The sequence below is a fragment of the Rattus rattus genome, chromosome 2, assembly GCF_011064425.1.
Source record: "Rattus rattus isolate New Zealand chromosome 2, Rrattus_CSIRO_v1, whole genome shotgun sequence".
In the NCBI taxonomy this organism is placed as follows: Eukaryota; Metazoa; Chordata; class Mammalia; order Rodentia; family Muridae; genus Rattus; species Rattus rattus.
This window is the reverse complement of record NC_046155.1, coordinates 165,572,827-165,586,177: the sequence shown is the minus strand read 5'-3', so window position 1 is coordinate 165,586,177 and position 13,351 is coordinate 165,572,827. Positions and strand designations below refer to the sequence as shown.

The following is a 13,351-nucleotide window of genomic DNA, read 5'->3' as shown; positions in this document are numbered from 1 at the left end:
CTGGGGGGGGTGGGGTGAGAGCCCAGATAAGCAGGCAGCTGAGACTTCTGGCACCCAAAAGCTGTGATTCTCTCACACGGACAGCCCCCTCCGAGATCCCAGAGACGGGGTGGGGGTGGGGCGGGGTGGGGCGGGGTAGGGTGGGGTGAGGTAGGGGGGAGTGTGGCTCCTAGATTCTTTGGAATTCCTGTGCCCTGGGCACACCGGAGAATCTGTTAAGTCTCATGGTTCCCATCACTTCAACTGGGTGGTAAAGAGTCAAGACGGGACCAGGAAAGGGCTGGGATTAGGAAGGTCACCACCAGACGTAAGGGTTGCAGGCGTGCTGAAGTTTCAAGGTCAAAGGTTTCTTTCATTCCTCACCTTCGGATGTCTGACTTGCCGCCACTGTGAAAAGACCCGAGAAGGCGGGTGGGGTGGCAAGTATAGGGGAGCAGACCCCAACACTGAGGCCCAGGGCAGGTGGGATGTTTTGAGTGTAGTGCGAATTTTGGCTTCTTTTAAAAACCAGTTGTGTTATGTGACTATGTTTCATTTTAAGCCCAGGTGCGGGCCATGGGGCTGCTTTAGATTGTCCACAGCAGCTGACTCTGATGTGTCTCATGCTCTGTCTCCTAGGGGCGTGATGATTTTACTTTTGGAATTCTGGGGACTCTTGAGAGGGTGAAAAAAATGCCAGAGTCCTAGAGGCCGTGGCTGCTCCTCCTGCCGCTGCACTGGCTGTCTGCTGAATCACTAGCGGCTGATTGCTTTTTGGCTACTTTACTGGGGTCTTTTTCCTAGCACTCTTCTCCATCCCGGCCCCTTCACCATCAACCCCCAACACGAGGTAAGCAAGAAGGAAGATTAGAGGGGGAAGGGCGTGTGGACCTCTTTAGACTACTTCCTACTGGTTAGGGGCTGTCACGTTCTAGGGGCAAGTCCTTAGGATGTCTCCAACCAGCCACCCAGCAGAAGCAGCAGGCTGCTGGTGCATCCTCTGGGGCTCTGGCCTCTTTAACCCTCTCGAGGCTCCCCAGAATTCCAAAAGTAAACTATCCTCAGCTGGTAAAATTGCACCCCTGCCAGAGCACGAGACACATCACAGTTACCTGCCGTGGACGGTCTGAAGGATCCCCACATCCCCACCTCTGAGATTAAAACAAAAACATTCACATAACATAACTAAGTTCTTACAGAAACCAAAAATTCTCGCTACACTTAAGATGGCCTAACCAAGCTCCACAGCGGAGAGGTAAACTGGAAGGAGAACTGACTCCTGGGCACAGAGAGCAGAAAAGGGAAATAGAAGTGACTCAGCAGGGCTCCAGAATCCCATGCCCAACCCCCAAGGGCCCAGGGGCACAGGGAGAACGGCTTCCTCTCTGTGCCCCTGACATCGGTGGCCTTCCTGTCCCTCAACCCCTGACCACTGGCTTCACCTGGGAGCAGGAACAGGAGCAGGAGGTGACCTGGAGGGGCCATGCTGGGCTGGGACTTGAAAGGATCTGGTCCAAATGGTGATCCAGGGAAGTCTTCAGAACAGTAGAGGAGCAGCAGAGAGGCAGCTAGGACGGATATCACCCCGATGGTGACACCACCACCTACTTCCTGTGTGGGTGCATGTGTGTCCCTGAGAAGCTTCCGAGATTATCTCGGTGGAGTGGCGAGAGGGCCCTGGGGTGGGCACCAGGGAGATTATGGAAATATGTCAGAGGTAGGGCCAACACTTGGGGGCTGGAGAAAAGGGACCACGGAGACTGGCCCGGGTGGGATGAGAAAAATGGAGAGCGGGTTGAGAGAGAGTTAGAAGAGCTGGGAAAGGAGGGAGAGAGGGCTGCCTGTGCTTGGTCACGCTGAGTTGAAAATAACCTAACAGATCTCTCTGGAGAAAGGTGAATGTCTACAGGTAGGGTTCAGAGTCTAGGACAAGTCTAGTCTGAGAGGGCTGATAGCTGAGAGACATGTGTAAAGCCATAGACGGGGTGAGATCTTTAAAGAGGCACACACACACACACACACACACACACACACACACTGCCAGAGGAGAGAGGGAACCAGCAACCATATAGGGAAGCCGAGGGCAGAAGCAAGGGAGGGGGAGACCCAACTCCCAGCAGTGTTATGAGAGAGAGAGAGAGAGAGAGAGAGAGAGAGAGAGAGAGAGAGAGAGAGAGAGAGATTGATTGATTTGGTCATCACAGTTCAGTGCCAAGGAAGGTCACCAAGTGGGAACTGAGACTATCCGTCCCCTAGTGAACTGGGAATTCCTGTTTGGCTCATACCTCTCCATCCCCTGTGTTCAGGAAAGTGTCTCCTTTATGCTAACAGGGTTTCTTAAATGGTGAATAAGTAAGTCAGACATGATTGTCCAGCACTTGGGAGACAAGTGAGAAAAATGGCTGTGAGTTCAAGGCCAGCCTGGCTGATTTAGCAGGTTCGTGGCCAGCCCAGCTGCTCACATGTAGGAAGCCCCTGTCTCAAAAACGAAGTGTTGGTAGGAAGATTGTTCGGCAGATAAAGGTATTTGACGTGTGTTAGAACCCCATAACCCTCACCAAAAAAGGCCGAAATCTACAGAGGGCTTCGGAGCACATGTTCTTCCACCTCCGGGGGAGTTCGCACACACGTTTTTTGTTTTTTTTGTTTTTTTTCTGGAGCTGGGGACCGAACCCAGGGCCTTGCGCTTGCTAGGCAAGCGCTCTACCACTGAGCTAAATCCCCAACCCCTGCACACACATGTTTTTAATGCAAATATTGGAACCAGACAATGTGGCATATGCCTTTAATCCCATCACTGGGGAGACATAGGCTGGTAGATTTCTGTGGATTCCAAGGCCAGCCTGGTCGACAGAGTGAGTTCCAGGACAGTTAGGGGTACATAGTAAGACCCTGTTTTGAAGGGGGGCGGGGGAAACCTGAAAAACAAAACAATAAAAGCCAATATTGGTAGTTGATATGGCGGCCAATTCTCTGTAACCCAACATTTGGGAAATGGAACCAAGAGAATCAGGAGTTCAAGGTTATCCTTAGTTACCTAGAGTTCTAGGCCAACCTGAGCTACACGAAGCCCCTCTTTGTCCTTCACACACACACACACACACACACACACACACACACACACACACACACACACACACACGTGCAAGCACACACTCAAATCAAAACTGAAACCAAAGCGGGAGAAAAAAAGCTTTATAAATGAAAGTTAACTCTAAAGAAGCAAACAGCCACGTGGAAAAGAGAGATTTAAGGCACCTCTATGACCCTTGCCTAAGGACTTCTCCAAGAAGCCATGGGGTCTAGGTTCATGGTCATCCTCTCCCGGAAGACCCCACAGTACTTCTCTGCTTGTGCACAGCCAAGTCAAGGCCTCCAGTATCTCCTTGATCAGAGACTCAAAATTCCAGATCCCCCTGTCTCCCTCTAGAAAAAGGGAGGATCCCTAAGCACCCACTTCCAGGGAGACCAGGCGATGACACTCTTCAAGGTCAGCCCCTCCCATCCAGAGACTAAGCTCTTCGGCTTTACCCGGGACTCCTAGATCTGTGGGCGGGGCTCCGCCTTGAACCAGGCGTGGCCAAAAGAAGAATTTAAAAACTCGCGGGGGACCTGGCTTTGGATCGGGGGACCCGGCGGCGGCTCCGCGGGGCAAGCAGCGAGGCTGGCGCAGCGCCGAGGCCGCGGCCCTGGGGGCCCACAATCTGCATCCAAGAATCCTCGAGGTAAGGGTTGGGGTAAAGCGAGGCACGCGCCTTTCTGAATGCTTTGAGGGTTGACTGGAGCGTAAAGCTGGGCCCTGAGAGTTGGGGGTTCCCGACGTTTAAGGGAGCTGGCTGAAGAGGAGAGGCTGGGATCCTGGACTTCTGAGTCCTGGGAGTGTTAGACATTAAGAGAGGTATCTGGGATCTTAGGGGTCGGGGTGCAAGGACTAGGAAGCCTGATACCGGGGATTCTGAAAGAGGACGAAGTGACTCGGACTCCTTCACCCAAGGAGGGGTGGCATTGCATCCTTCGAGTTGCCGTTATGGACGCAGCTTGGGTCTTGAAGGTCGGGCGGCGGACCTCAGGGGTCCACTCTGGTCGAGACCAGCCCCGCCCTGGGATTTCCCAGCGCTCCACCGGTGCCGGGTGCCTGGGCCGAAAAGGAATTCCCCGTGAGCGGAGATTCCACAGGCGCCGCGCTTCGCTGCGTGCCCCGCCTCCGAGCCAGACACCTGCGGCGTGCGCGTGCGGAGCGGAACTGGGAGGTGGAAGATTCCCTTGCGTGAGCGCCGTGACGTCAGCGCGCGGCGTCTTTTCTCGAGGGTTTCCGAGTCGGTCCCCGGCTGGCTTTAACCCTTCTTGCGCTGGAGTCAAAGCTGGGAAGTCTGAGCTAGGGATTTGCTCTTCTCCGGTGGAGGGAACCGGACTTGCAGGTCCCAGAGGAGGCTGAGGGGGTCTGTACTCCTGGGTTTCTGGATGAGAGACTGCCACGCCTATGGGATACAGGGGCATCGCGGGATGGTGGGTTCCTGCCATTCCCAAGTCGGCCGAGGTGGGGACAGGAGGTTTGTGACACCAGATACCTGGATCTCTGAGGAACTACTCTGCCACTGATTCTGGCAGAGAGCATGAAGCAAAAGTGATGGTCCAAGACTGTGCTGAGGACACTAGGCTTGCGCCTAGTCCCAACATGTCAGATTCTAGAACAGAGAAATTATTTTGCTGTTGTTTTGAGACAGAGGTCTCAGGTAGCCCAGGCTGGCCTCTCACTGATATGTAGATGAGCTTGGCCTGCACGAGAATGCTGGATTGCAGGGGTGTGCCTCTACTTCTAGTTTAAAATAGAGACATTGGGAACCTGGAAATGCCTTTTCAGGAAGTTGAGATTGGCAAACCCCAACCCTCTTCAAGTGTTAGGCCTGGTAGCCTAGGTCGGGATTTTTTACGGATGTGGTGATGCTTCAGAGGAGTGGGATGTCTCTGGAGGAGATAGATGCTTCAGAGAAATGCTAGCCTCCCCACTTCCTCAGTTTCCACTACGGTGGTGGAAAGTTGGTGCAGAGGAAAAGCGTGGAGTAAAAGGAAGGAAATGGCGGAGGCGGGCCCTGCACTCAACATCTTGTATTGGCTTTGTAGTTCTCCAGTTTTTCCGCGCTCGAGGGAAAGGAGGGCGCGCGCCCACATCCACTCCCAGCCACCCACCGCTGCCGCTGAGGGTGCATTCGGGTGACTTAAATATTCCTGATGACTTCCTTCTGTCTTCCCACACACAGTGAGTCGGCCTGAGCGCAGTCACTGCCCAACACAGACCGTAAAGAAGCTTCTGGAAGAACAGAGGCGCCGACAGCAGCAGCCAGAGGCTGCTGGGGTGCCGGTGAGTCTCTGGAAATCCCGCATAGGACATGAAGCCATGTGCTCTGGGGGAGATGGGAGTTGTAGTCCTGACTCTAATGCTTTACATGTGGCGGGGGATGGACCTGGAAGAATCTTGCAGATATATAAATTCATTTTCTTTGCATTGCAGGGACACTTCTCCCCTCCTCTGGTCCAGCCACTGACCCCGTCTGTGAGCGAGGCAGAGGCAGGTAAGAATAGAGACTTAGCTCCCGGCCCCAGCTTCTCTTAAATGTCCCAGCTCTCAGAACTTTGGGGACCGAGGAGACAGGCAGCTCTCATTATTGTTGAGACATATGGGAAATTTTAATGGCTGGCCTGCCATAGTTGCACATGTCTGTATTTCCAGTACTCTGGAGGTTGAGAGGAGAGGATTGCCATTGGGTTTGAGGCCACACTTTTTTTTTTTTTACTAGCGAGTTCCAGGCCACCTAGAGCTATCTAAGACACCTGTCTTCAAACAGAAACCCCTGGATTTTGACATTGGTTTTCAGTAGCCCAGTAGTCTGTGACTGTTGCCCTCAGGGACTCAGGGTTTGAGATTCCAGGAATCCAGATCCCAGTTGCTCGAGACCCAGGCAGCCAAGCACCCCAGCTTGTTGATGTCCCAGGATTGGAGGACTCAGCTCTCGGTGCCTCAGTACCTCAGGAGACTCCAGGTTCACTATCCCTGGCTGTGTCTCTGGGCTCTAATAACGAGCTGGTCCTGCCCACCCTCTCGGTTTCAGGCCATACTCACTTCCCTGCCTTCCAAGAGACTGTGGATTCTGGACCTGGCAACCTGGCTCCCCCTTCAGGCTTCACAGACTGGGACTCCAGCATCCATGCTCCGTATGCAGAAGGCTCTTTCCCATACTCTGCTTCTGAAGGCTTCCTGACTGCTGATCTCTACCCAGGGTCAGACCCAGGCCGGTCAGGCCCATTTCCCCTGGCAATGGAGGTAAACTATAGAGTGGGGACAGATGCTTAAGGGCCCCTAAAAACTTGCCCGTGGTGCCCAGACTGGTGGTGCAGGCTTGTCATCCCAGCTCTTCAGGAGGCAGAGGTAGAAGAATTGCAAGACCTGCCTGGGCTACAGAATGAGTTCAAGGTTGCCCTAGGCACATGAATAAGACCTCGTCCTTTAAAAAGAAGAAGTGGAAAACAGAAAGACTATTGGGATTTTTGCTCTGTGGTCCAGCTTTTTTTTTTTTTTTTTTTTTTTTTTTTTTTTTTTGGTTCTTTTTTTTCGGGGGTGGGGATCGAACCAAGGGCCTTTCGCCTCCTAGGCAAGCGCTCTACCACTGAGCTAAATCCCCAACCCCGTCCAGTTCAGTCTCTGTGAGGGAGGGATGGGGTAGGGAATCTCAGTACTTTGAGATATCAGGGACTGGTTTTTTTTTTTTTTTTTTAAGATTTATTGGGGTTGGGGATTTAGCTCAGCGTGGAGCTTGCCTAGCAAGCACAAGGCCCTGGGTTGGTCCCCAGCTCCAAAAAAAAAAAAAAAAAAAAAAAATTTATTTATTTCTTATATATACTGTGCACACTGTAGCTGTCTTCAGACACCAGGAGAGGGCATCAGGTCTCATTACAGATGGCTGTGAGCCACCATGTGGTTGTTGGGATTTGAACTCAGGACCTCTGGAAGAGCAGTCAGTGCTCTTAACCGCTGAGCCATCTCTCCAGCCCTCAGGGACTGATTTAAGATTCCCACCCCTGACCAAGTGTACTGGCTTATGCCTGCAGTCTCAGCACCTGGGAGGCAGAGACAGGAAGATCATCATTTTAAGCCAGCTAAGTTTGAAACCAACCTAGGTAGTGTAGCAATGCAGAGACTAAAACAAGCTGGGCATAGTAGTGCTCGCCCAGCAGTCAGACTTCTGGGGCAGAATTTCTTCAAGTTCAGGACTAGCCTGAGCTTCACACTGAGATCTCTTTCTTTCTTTTTTCTTTTCTTTTTTTTTTTTTTCCCCGAGCTGGGGACCAAACCCAGGGCCTTGCTTGCTGAGACAAGCGCTCTACCACTGAGCTAAATCCCCAACCCGGAGGTCTCTTTCAAAAGACAAAAGCAAGCTCCTCCCACCCCCTCCCCCTAAAGGATTCTTTCTCCCTTGTGGCAAAACTGAAGTCCCAAGCTTTAAAACCAGTCGGCAAACATGGGTTCCTGATCGCACCCATTTGACCAGGCATTGTGTGTTGTGTGTGATGAGAATTCTCAGGTGACTGACTCTTCCTACCCCTCTGCCCCTCAGGACTCTCTGGATACCCGGCCGTATCCAGAACCTTCCCTGTCACAAGTAGGATCCTGGAGAGTCTCTGGTCTCCCCTCGGGATCCCCACAGTTGCCTCCGTCCACTGGACCCTCCCTGGAGGCAGCCCGAGCTCACATACTGGCTCTGGGCCCCCAACAACTGCTGGCCCAGGATGAGGAAGGAGACACGTGAGTACAGGGGAACAGGATGGTCCAGACCCCTGTGGCTTGCCTGCAGATGTAGGGCTGCTCTCATCACTGCCCCACCCCCACCCACCTGTCTCCAGGCTCCTGCACCTGTTTGCTGCTCGGGGACTGCGCTGGGCAGCCTACGCTGCCGCAGAGGTGTTACAGATGTACCGACAGCTGGATATCCGTGAACACAAAGGCAAGGTAAGGCCAGGTGTCCCGACTTCTGCAGCTGGGGAAGGGGGCTCCTGACTTTCAGGAGTCCCGGCTGATTTTATTGCCTCTTGCAGACGCCTCTCCTAGTGGCAGCTGCTGCCAACCAGCCCCTGATTGTGGAAGACTTGCTGAACCTGGGAGCAGAGCCTAACACCACTGACCACCAGGGCCGTTCTGTCCTGCATGTGGCTGCCACTTACGGACTCCCGGGAGTCCTTTCGGTATGTCCCGTTGGCAGACCCAGGGTGTCTGGGGTGGGCTGATTATCCAGATCCTGGTATTCAGGACCGTGTTTAAGCAGACCCTTCCAATCTCTCCTCCTTCCTCTCCCAGGCTGTGTTTAAGTCAGGCATTCAAGTGGATCTGGAAGCCAGAGACTTCGAAGGTGAGCTGGTCCTGCCCAGGGCTGATGTGGTTGGCTGGCTGGACAGGGTGGACGCTTAGGTGCAAGTCCCTCACTGTGTACATTCCACAGGCCTTACCCCTCTCCACACGGCCATCCTGGCCCTCAACGCTGCTATGCTCCCACCTAGTATGTGTCCGAGGATGCTGAGTTCCCAAGCCCGAGACAGACTGACATGTGTGCAAATGTTACTGCAAATGGGTGCCAGTCATACCAGCCAGGTAAGCTTGGCTGGCAGCGGTGGGGGGCAGGGGACAGGCAAACCCAGAGGGACATGTGTGCAAAGGACCAGTGGTACTAAATGCTGACCTTGTGCCATCTCGCTGTGAAACCCTGAGTATGTTCCTCCCTTGTCTGAGTCCTGGTCATCTACATGGCTTAGATTTGTCAAGCACGGAGTGACTTAAATCAGCTCCCCCCACCCCACTCAGCCTCCTTCTTATGCTGTATTCTGCCAATAAGGAAACAGAAGCCCTTATTAGAACCGGGGGAGAGATCTGAGCCTAGAACTTGGCTCTCAATCCTTTATTTGATCCTCCTTTCCTGTGAGTGGTGCCTTCATAGGCGAGCAGAGGGAATTCTGTGTCATTTAACTTTAAACATTAGTTTTTCAGTTTGAGTTTGAACAGGGGATGGAGGTTGTACTGTAGCTACTGTCCAGCTCACTACCTCTGTGCCCCATACTTGATAAGCTGTCTCCAAGAACATATCTTTTAAATGTTTACTGTATATATTTATTGTATATGAGTACATTATAGCCATCTGCAGACACCCCAGAAGAGGGCATCAGATCCCATTACAGATGGTTGAGAGCCACCCTGTGGATGCTGGGAATCGAACTCAGGACCTCTGGAAGAGCAGTCAGTGCTCTTAACCGCTGAGCCATCTCTCCAGCCCTCCCAAGAACATATTTGAATATGGATTAAGTGCAAAAACCGTTATGATGAGCCCTGTGTACACCAACATTACATCAATTGTCAGCGCTCACAGTGGCTCCATCATCCCAGTCTCTGGACCGCTTTCCCTTCGGCTTTAATTTTTGCTGGTCCCGGGGATTTAACTGAAGGTGTGCTGCAGGCTAGGCAAGCTCGTCACAAAGCCTACGTTATTTATTTGTTTTATCTTTATTACTTTAAGGCACATTCTCTCCTGTGGTTCAGGCTGACCTCAAACTCACCATTCTCCTACCTCTGCCTCCCAGGTGCTGGGCTGATAGCCCTGGGTCCCCAGGGCCAGTCCCTCTCCTACACTATTTTTAAGCAAATAGAAACATGTGACTATTTCCATAACTATTTGTCCTTCTTCCTTTCTTCCCTCTTCTTTTGGTGCTAAGAGTGGAACTTAGAGCCTCCTCATGCTTATTGCAGGGGTAGTAGAGCCTCTGCCTAGAATCCCCCAGAGAGGGGCTGGGGGCGTGGCTCAGTGGTAAAGCCCCTGCCTAGAATCCCCCAGTGAGAGGTCTGGGGGTGTGGCTCAGTGGTAGAGCCCCTGCCTAGAATCCCCCAGTGACGGGCTGGGGGTGTGGCTCAGTGGTAGAGCATTTTGTTCATAATGCTTCAGTAGAGGGCAAAAGAGCTAGAGATTCTACGCTCCTTGAAAGCATGTAGTAAAGTTTCATTTTAGAAATCTATTTCCAGGACTGGAGAAATGGCTCAACAGTTAAGAGCACTGGCTTTAAAAAAAAAAAAAAAAAAAAAAAAGAGCACTGGCTTGCTCTTCCACAGGTCCTGAGTTCAGTTCCCAGCCATCACATGATGGCTCACAACCATCTATAATGGATCTGATGCCCTCTTTTGGCCTGCGGGTGTACATGCTGATAGAGCACTCATACATAAACTTAAACAAAAATTTTTAATTTTAAAATCGGAGAAATTTAAAATTCAATTTTTTTAAAATTAAAAAGTTATTTCCTTCTAAAGCAGCAGTTCTCAAGCCATGACCCCCTTGGGGATCACATATCAGATATCCTGCATATCGGATATTTACATTACATTACAGTTTGTAACAGTGGTAAAATTATAATGATGGAGTAGTGATGAAATCATTTTATGTCGGGGGTCACTACAGCATGAGGAAGTGTGTTGAAGGATCACAGCCTTAGGATGGTTGAGAACCGCTGCTCTAATAAGTGACTGTTGTACTGTATGTAGGCTTGTCTGCTGATTAGCACCACCCAGCTCCTGCACTTACGATACAGTACCGTCCACGTGAGATAGGGTGCATTTTAGTGTGTACAGTGGGGTACCAGGAGACCGGGATAACGTCTAGCCCAGAGAGGTCCCTTGAGGAACTGGAAACTGAAGAGAGGTCTCAGAGACACTTGAGCTGGAAAATTGTCATATTGAACGTGCAGTTCTCTGACACACATGTTACAAGGCCTCCCTTAGCCACGTTCTTACACAGTACATAACACACATCTGTGGAAGGCACCCCTGGTGGCTGCCGGGGAGCAGTTGCGGAGGGACGACTGGCCTGACCTCTACCATTCTCCTCCTAGGAGATCAAGAGCAACAAGACCATTCTGCACTTGGCTGTACAGGCTGCCAACCCCACGCTGGTTCAGTTGCTCCTGGGCCTGCCGAGGGGAGACCTTCGGGCCTTCGTGAATATGAAGGTAGGCCAGGTCGAGATTTGAGATGGAATAACAAGGTGGATGTTGGGGCCCTATGAGCTGTGGATGTCGAGAGGGAAAGACCCAGGGTGTGAAAGGAGCGGGTTCCACATTGGATGGGCGGGGGTAGGTGAGGGGGGCGTAAGATACAGAGGAGGCAGGATCCGGTTCAAAGACCCAGGTGCAGGGGTCTGGGTCCCCATCAGTCTTCCCTTTGTGGTTGTAGGCCCATGGGAACACAGCCCTCCACATGGCAGCTGCCCTGCCCCCTGGGCCGCCCCAAGAGGCCATTGTGCGGCACCTGCTGGCAGCTGGCGCGGACCCAACACTGCGCAACCTGGAGAATGAACAGCCAGTTCACTTGCTGCGGCCTGGACCGGGCCCTGAGGGGGTGAGCACTGACCTGACTTCTGAGCTAACTAGGGGTCCCCCAAACTGCACCCAAGCCTCGTTTAGAAAATGACATTTAGTCTCAGAAGGCGACTCTTCAAAGGGTGACCTGTGCTGAGTACTACCCTCCTATCACCCCAGCACTCGCAAGACAGAGTTTGAGCTAGCCTGACTTGCATGGTTAGACCCTGTCTCAAAAAGAAAAAACAAACAAAAAACCACATAAACCCCAGACAGTGATCTCTGACCTTCAAGTCTGACCCTTTCCTTCCATATCATGGCTCCTAGGACTTCTTTTCTTGGTACTCTCAACCCTGATTCTTGGGCTGAAAGTGTGGCCTTCCTTCCCCCAGGGAGGCCTCTGATTCCTGTCCATAACTCTGGATCCTGATCTTTTTTTTTTTTTTTTTTTTTTTCGGCTGGGGGCGGAACCCATGGCCTTTAAGCTTGCTGGGCAAGCGCTCTACCACTGAGCTAAATCCCCAACCCCTGGATCCTGATCTTAAATGTGATCTCTGACCCTTGCCTCTGCCCTTTGACTCCCACCGATGCTAACCTCAAGGTGGTTGGAACCCCAACCAGCAAAATCTTCCTGACTCTACCAGAGTCTGAACAAAGGTTCACCCCTAAACCACATGGGTTTCAGTGTATAGCCCAGGATGACCCAACTCCCAGTTCTCTTGCCTCAGCCATTCCAAGTAGTAGGATGGACCACCACACATAACCTCAACCCCTATCTTGACTTTGGACCTGTGACCTTCCAGCCCAACTGACCCCACTCAGTTTCTCCCTTTTCCAACCAAGGCACCCCTCAGCCTCCCAGGTGCCCTCCCCCCAGCCTCCCAGGTGCCCTCCCCCCCAGCCTCCCAGGTGCTCTCCCCCCAGCCTCCCAGGTGCCCTCTCCCAGCCTCCCAGGTGCCCTCCCTCAGCCTCCCAGGTGCCCTCCCTCAGCCTCCCAGGTGCCCACCCTCAGCCTCCCAGGTGCCCACCCTCAGCCTCCCAGGTGCCCTCCCCAGCCTCCCAGGTGCCCCATCCCAGCCTCCCAGGTGCCCTCCCCCAGCCTCCCAGGTGCCCTCCCCCCAGCCTCCCAGGTGCTCTCCCCCAGCCTCCCAGATGCTCTCCCCCCCAGCCTCCCAGGTGCCCTCCCTCTGCCTCCCAGGTGCCCCTCCCCCCAGCCTCCCAGGTGCCCTCCCCCCAGCCTCCCAGGTGCCCTCCCCTCTGCCTCCCCCACGCCTCACTCCACTTATTTGTCCCTAGCTCCGGCAGCTGTTGAAGAGGAGCCGTGCGGCACCCCCAGGCTTGTCCTCTTAGGACCGAAACCCAGAACCTGGACTGATTTTCCAGTCCCCACCGTCCCGTGGGACAGTCAGCGTATGCTCATGTCGCAGATTCTTGATAATATATGTGTAATATCCTGCCATTAGGGTCTTACATTAAAACTCCAAAGTGGCACTGGGGGAGGTAAGCAGTCTCCAATATTTGGGGTCTGTAACACCTCCTCCCCTACAAGGGGCTGCCTGCATGATTTCTGTGAAATCGAGCCCACTTGATTGTTTCTGTGAAACACTCTAAAGACCTTTAACCCTCTCCTACCTGGATCAGTCATGATCACCTCCCCATACTCTCAGTCTTACACCCCAGAATCCCTAATGGAGCCCCATGGGATTCGAGGTCTGCCGGAACCCTCCCATCAGGGTTCCTCCCCAGGACCCACATCCTTGAGGTGTTGGAAGGGCCCTCTGAGATTAACGTGCCCTGAGTCCTGGCTACATTATCATTTAGAACTCAGTGCCCCAGACACTAGAATTCCCAGTGAATTGCTCCCCTTGGTCTGTATCCCTCTAGCTACCAATTAAACTCGATTTGGCCTCAGACTTGTGGTGTCATTCAGAATGGATGTTGGGGGAGCTTTGGTGCAGGAGAGCAGCACCGAGGGGCCACAGTATGTTGATAG

The 13,351-nt window shown here is 52.8% G+C and overlaps 1 protein-coding gene across 1 annotated transcript; it reads left to right on the top strand.

Annotated features, from left to right (window-relative positions):
- The first annotated feature begins 6,018 nt into the window (after positions 1-6,018).
- Nfkbid (NFKB inhibitor delta) lies at positions 6,019-13,268 on the top strand. The gene is made up of 9 exons (XM_032893944.1): positions 6,019-6,298; positions 7,590-7,777; positions 7,876-7,981; positions 8,068-8,214; positions 8,327-8,378; positions 8,469-8,617; positions 10,894-11,010; positions 11,234-11,398; positions 12,655-13,268. The coding sequence occupies exons 1-9, from the start codon at positions 6,293-6,295 to the stop codon at positions 12,706-12,708; spliced, it is 984 nt and encodes a 327-aa protein (XP_032749835.1). The 5' UTR covers positions 6,019-6,292; the 3' UTR covers positions 12,709-13,268.
- Positions 13,269-13,351: the final 83 nt, after the last annotated feature.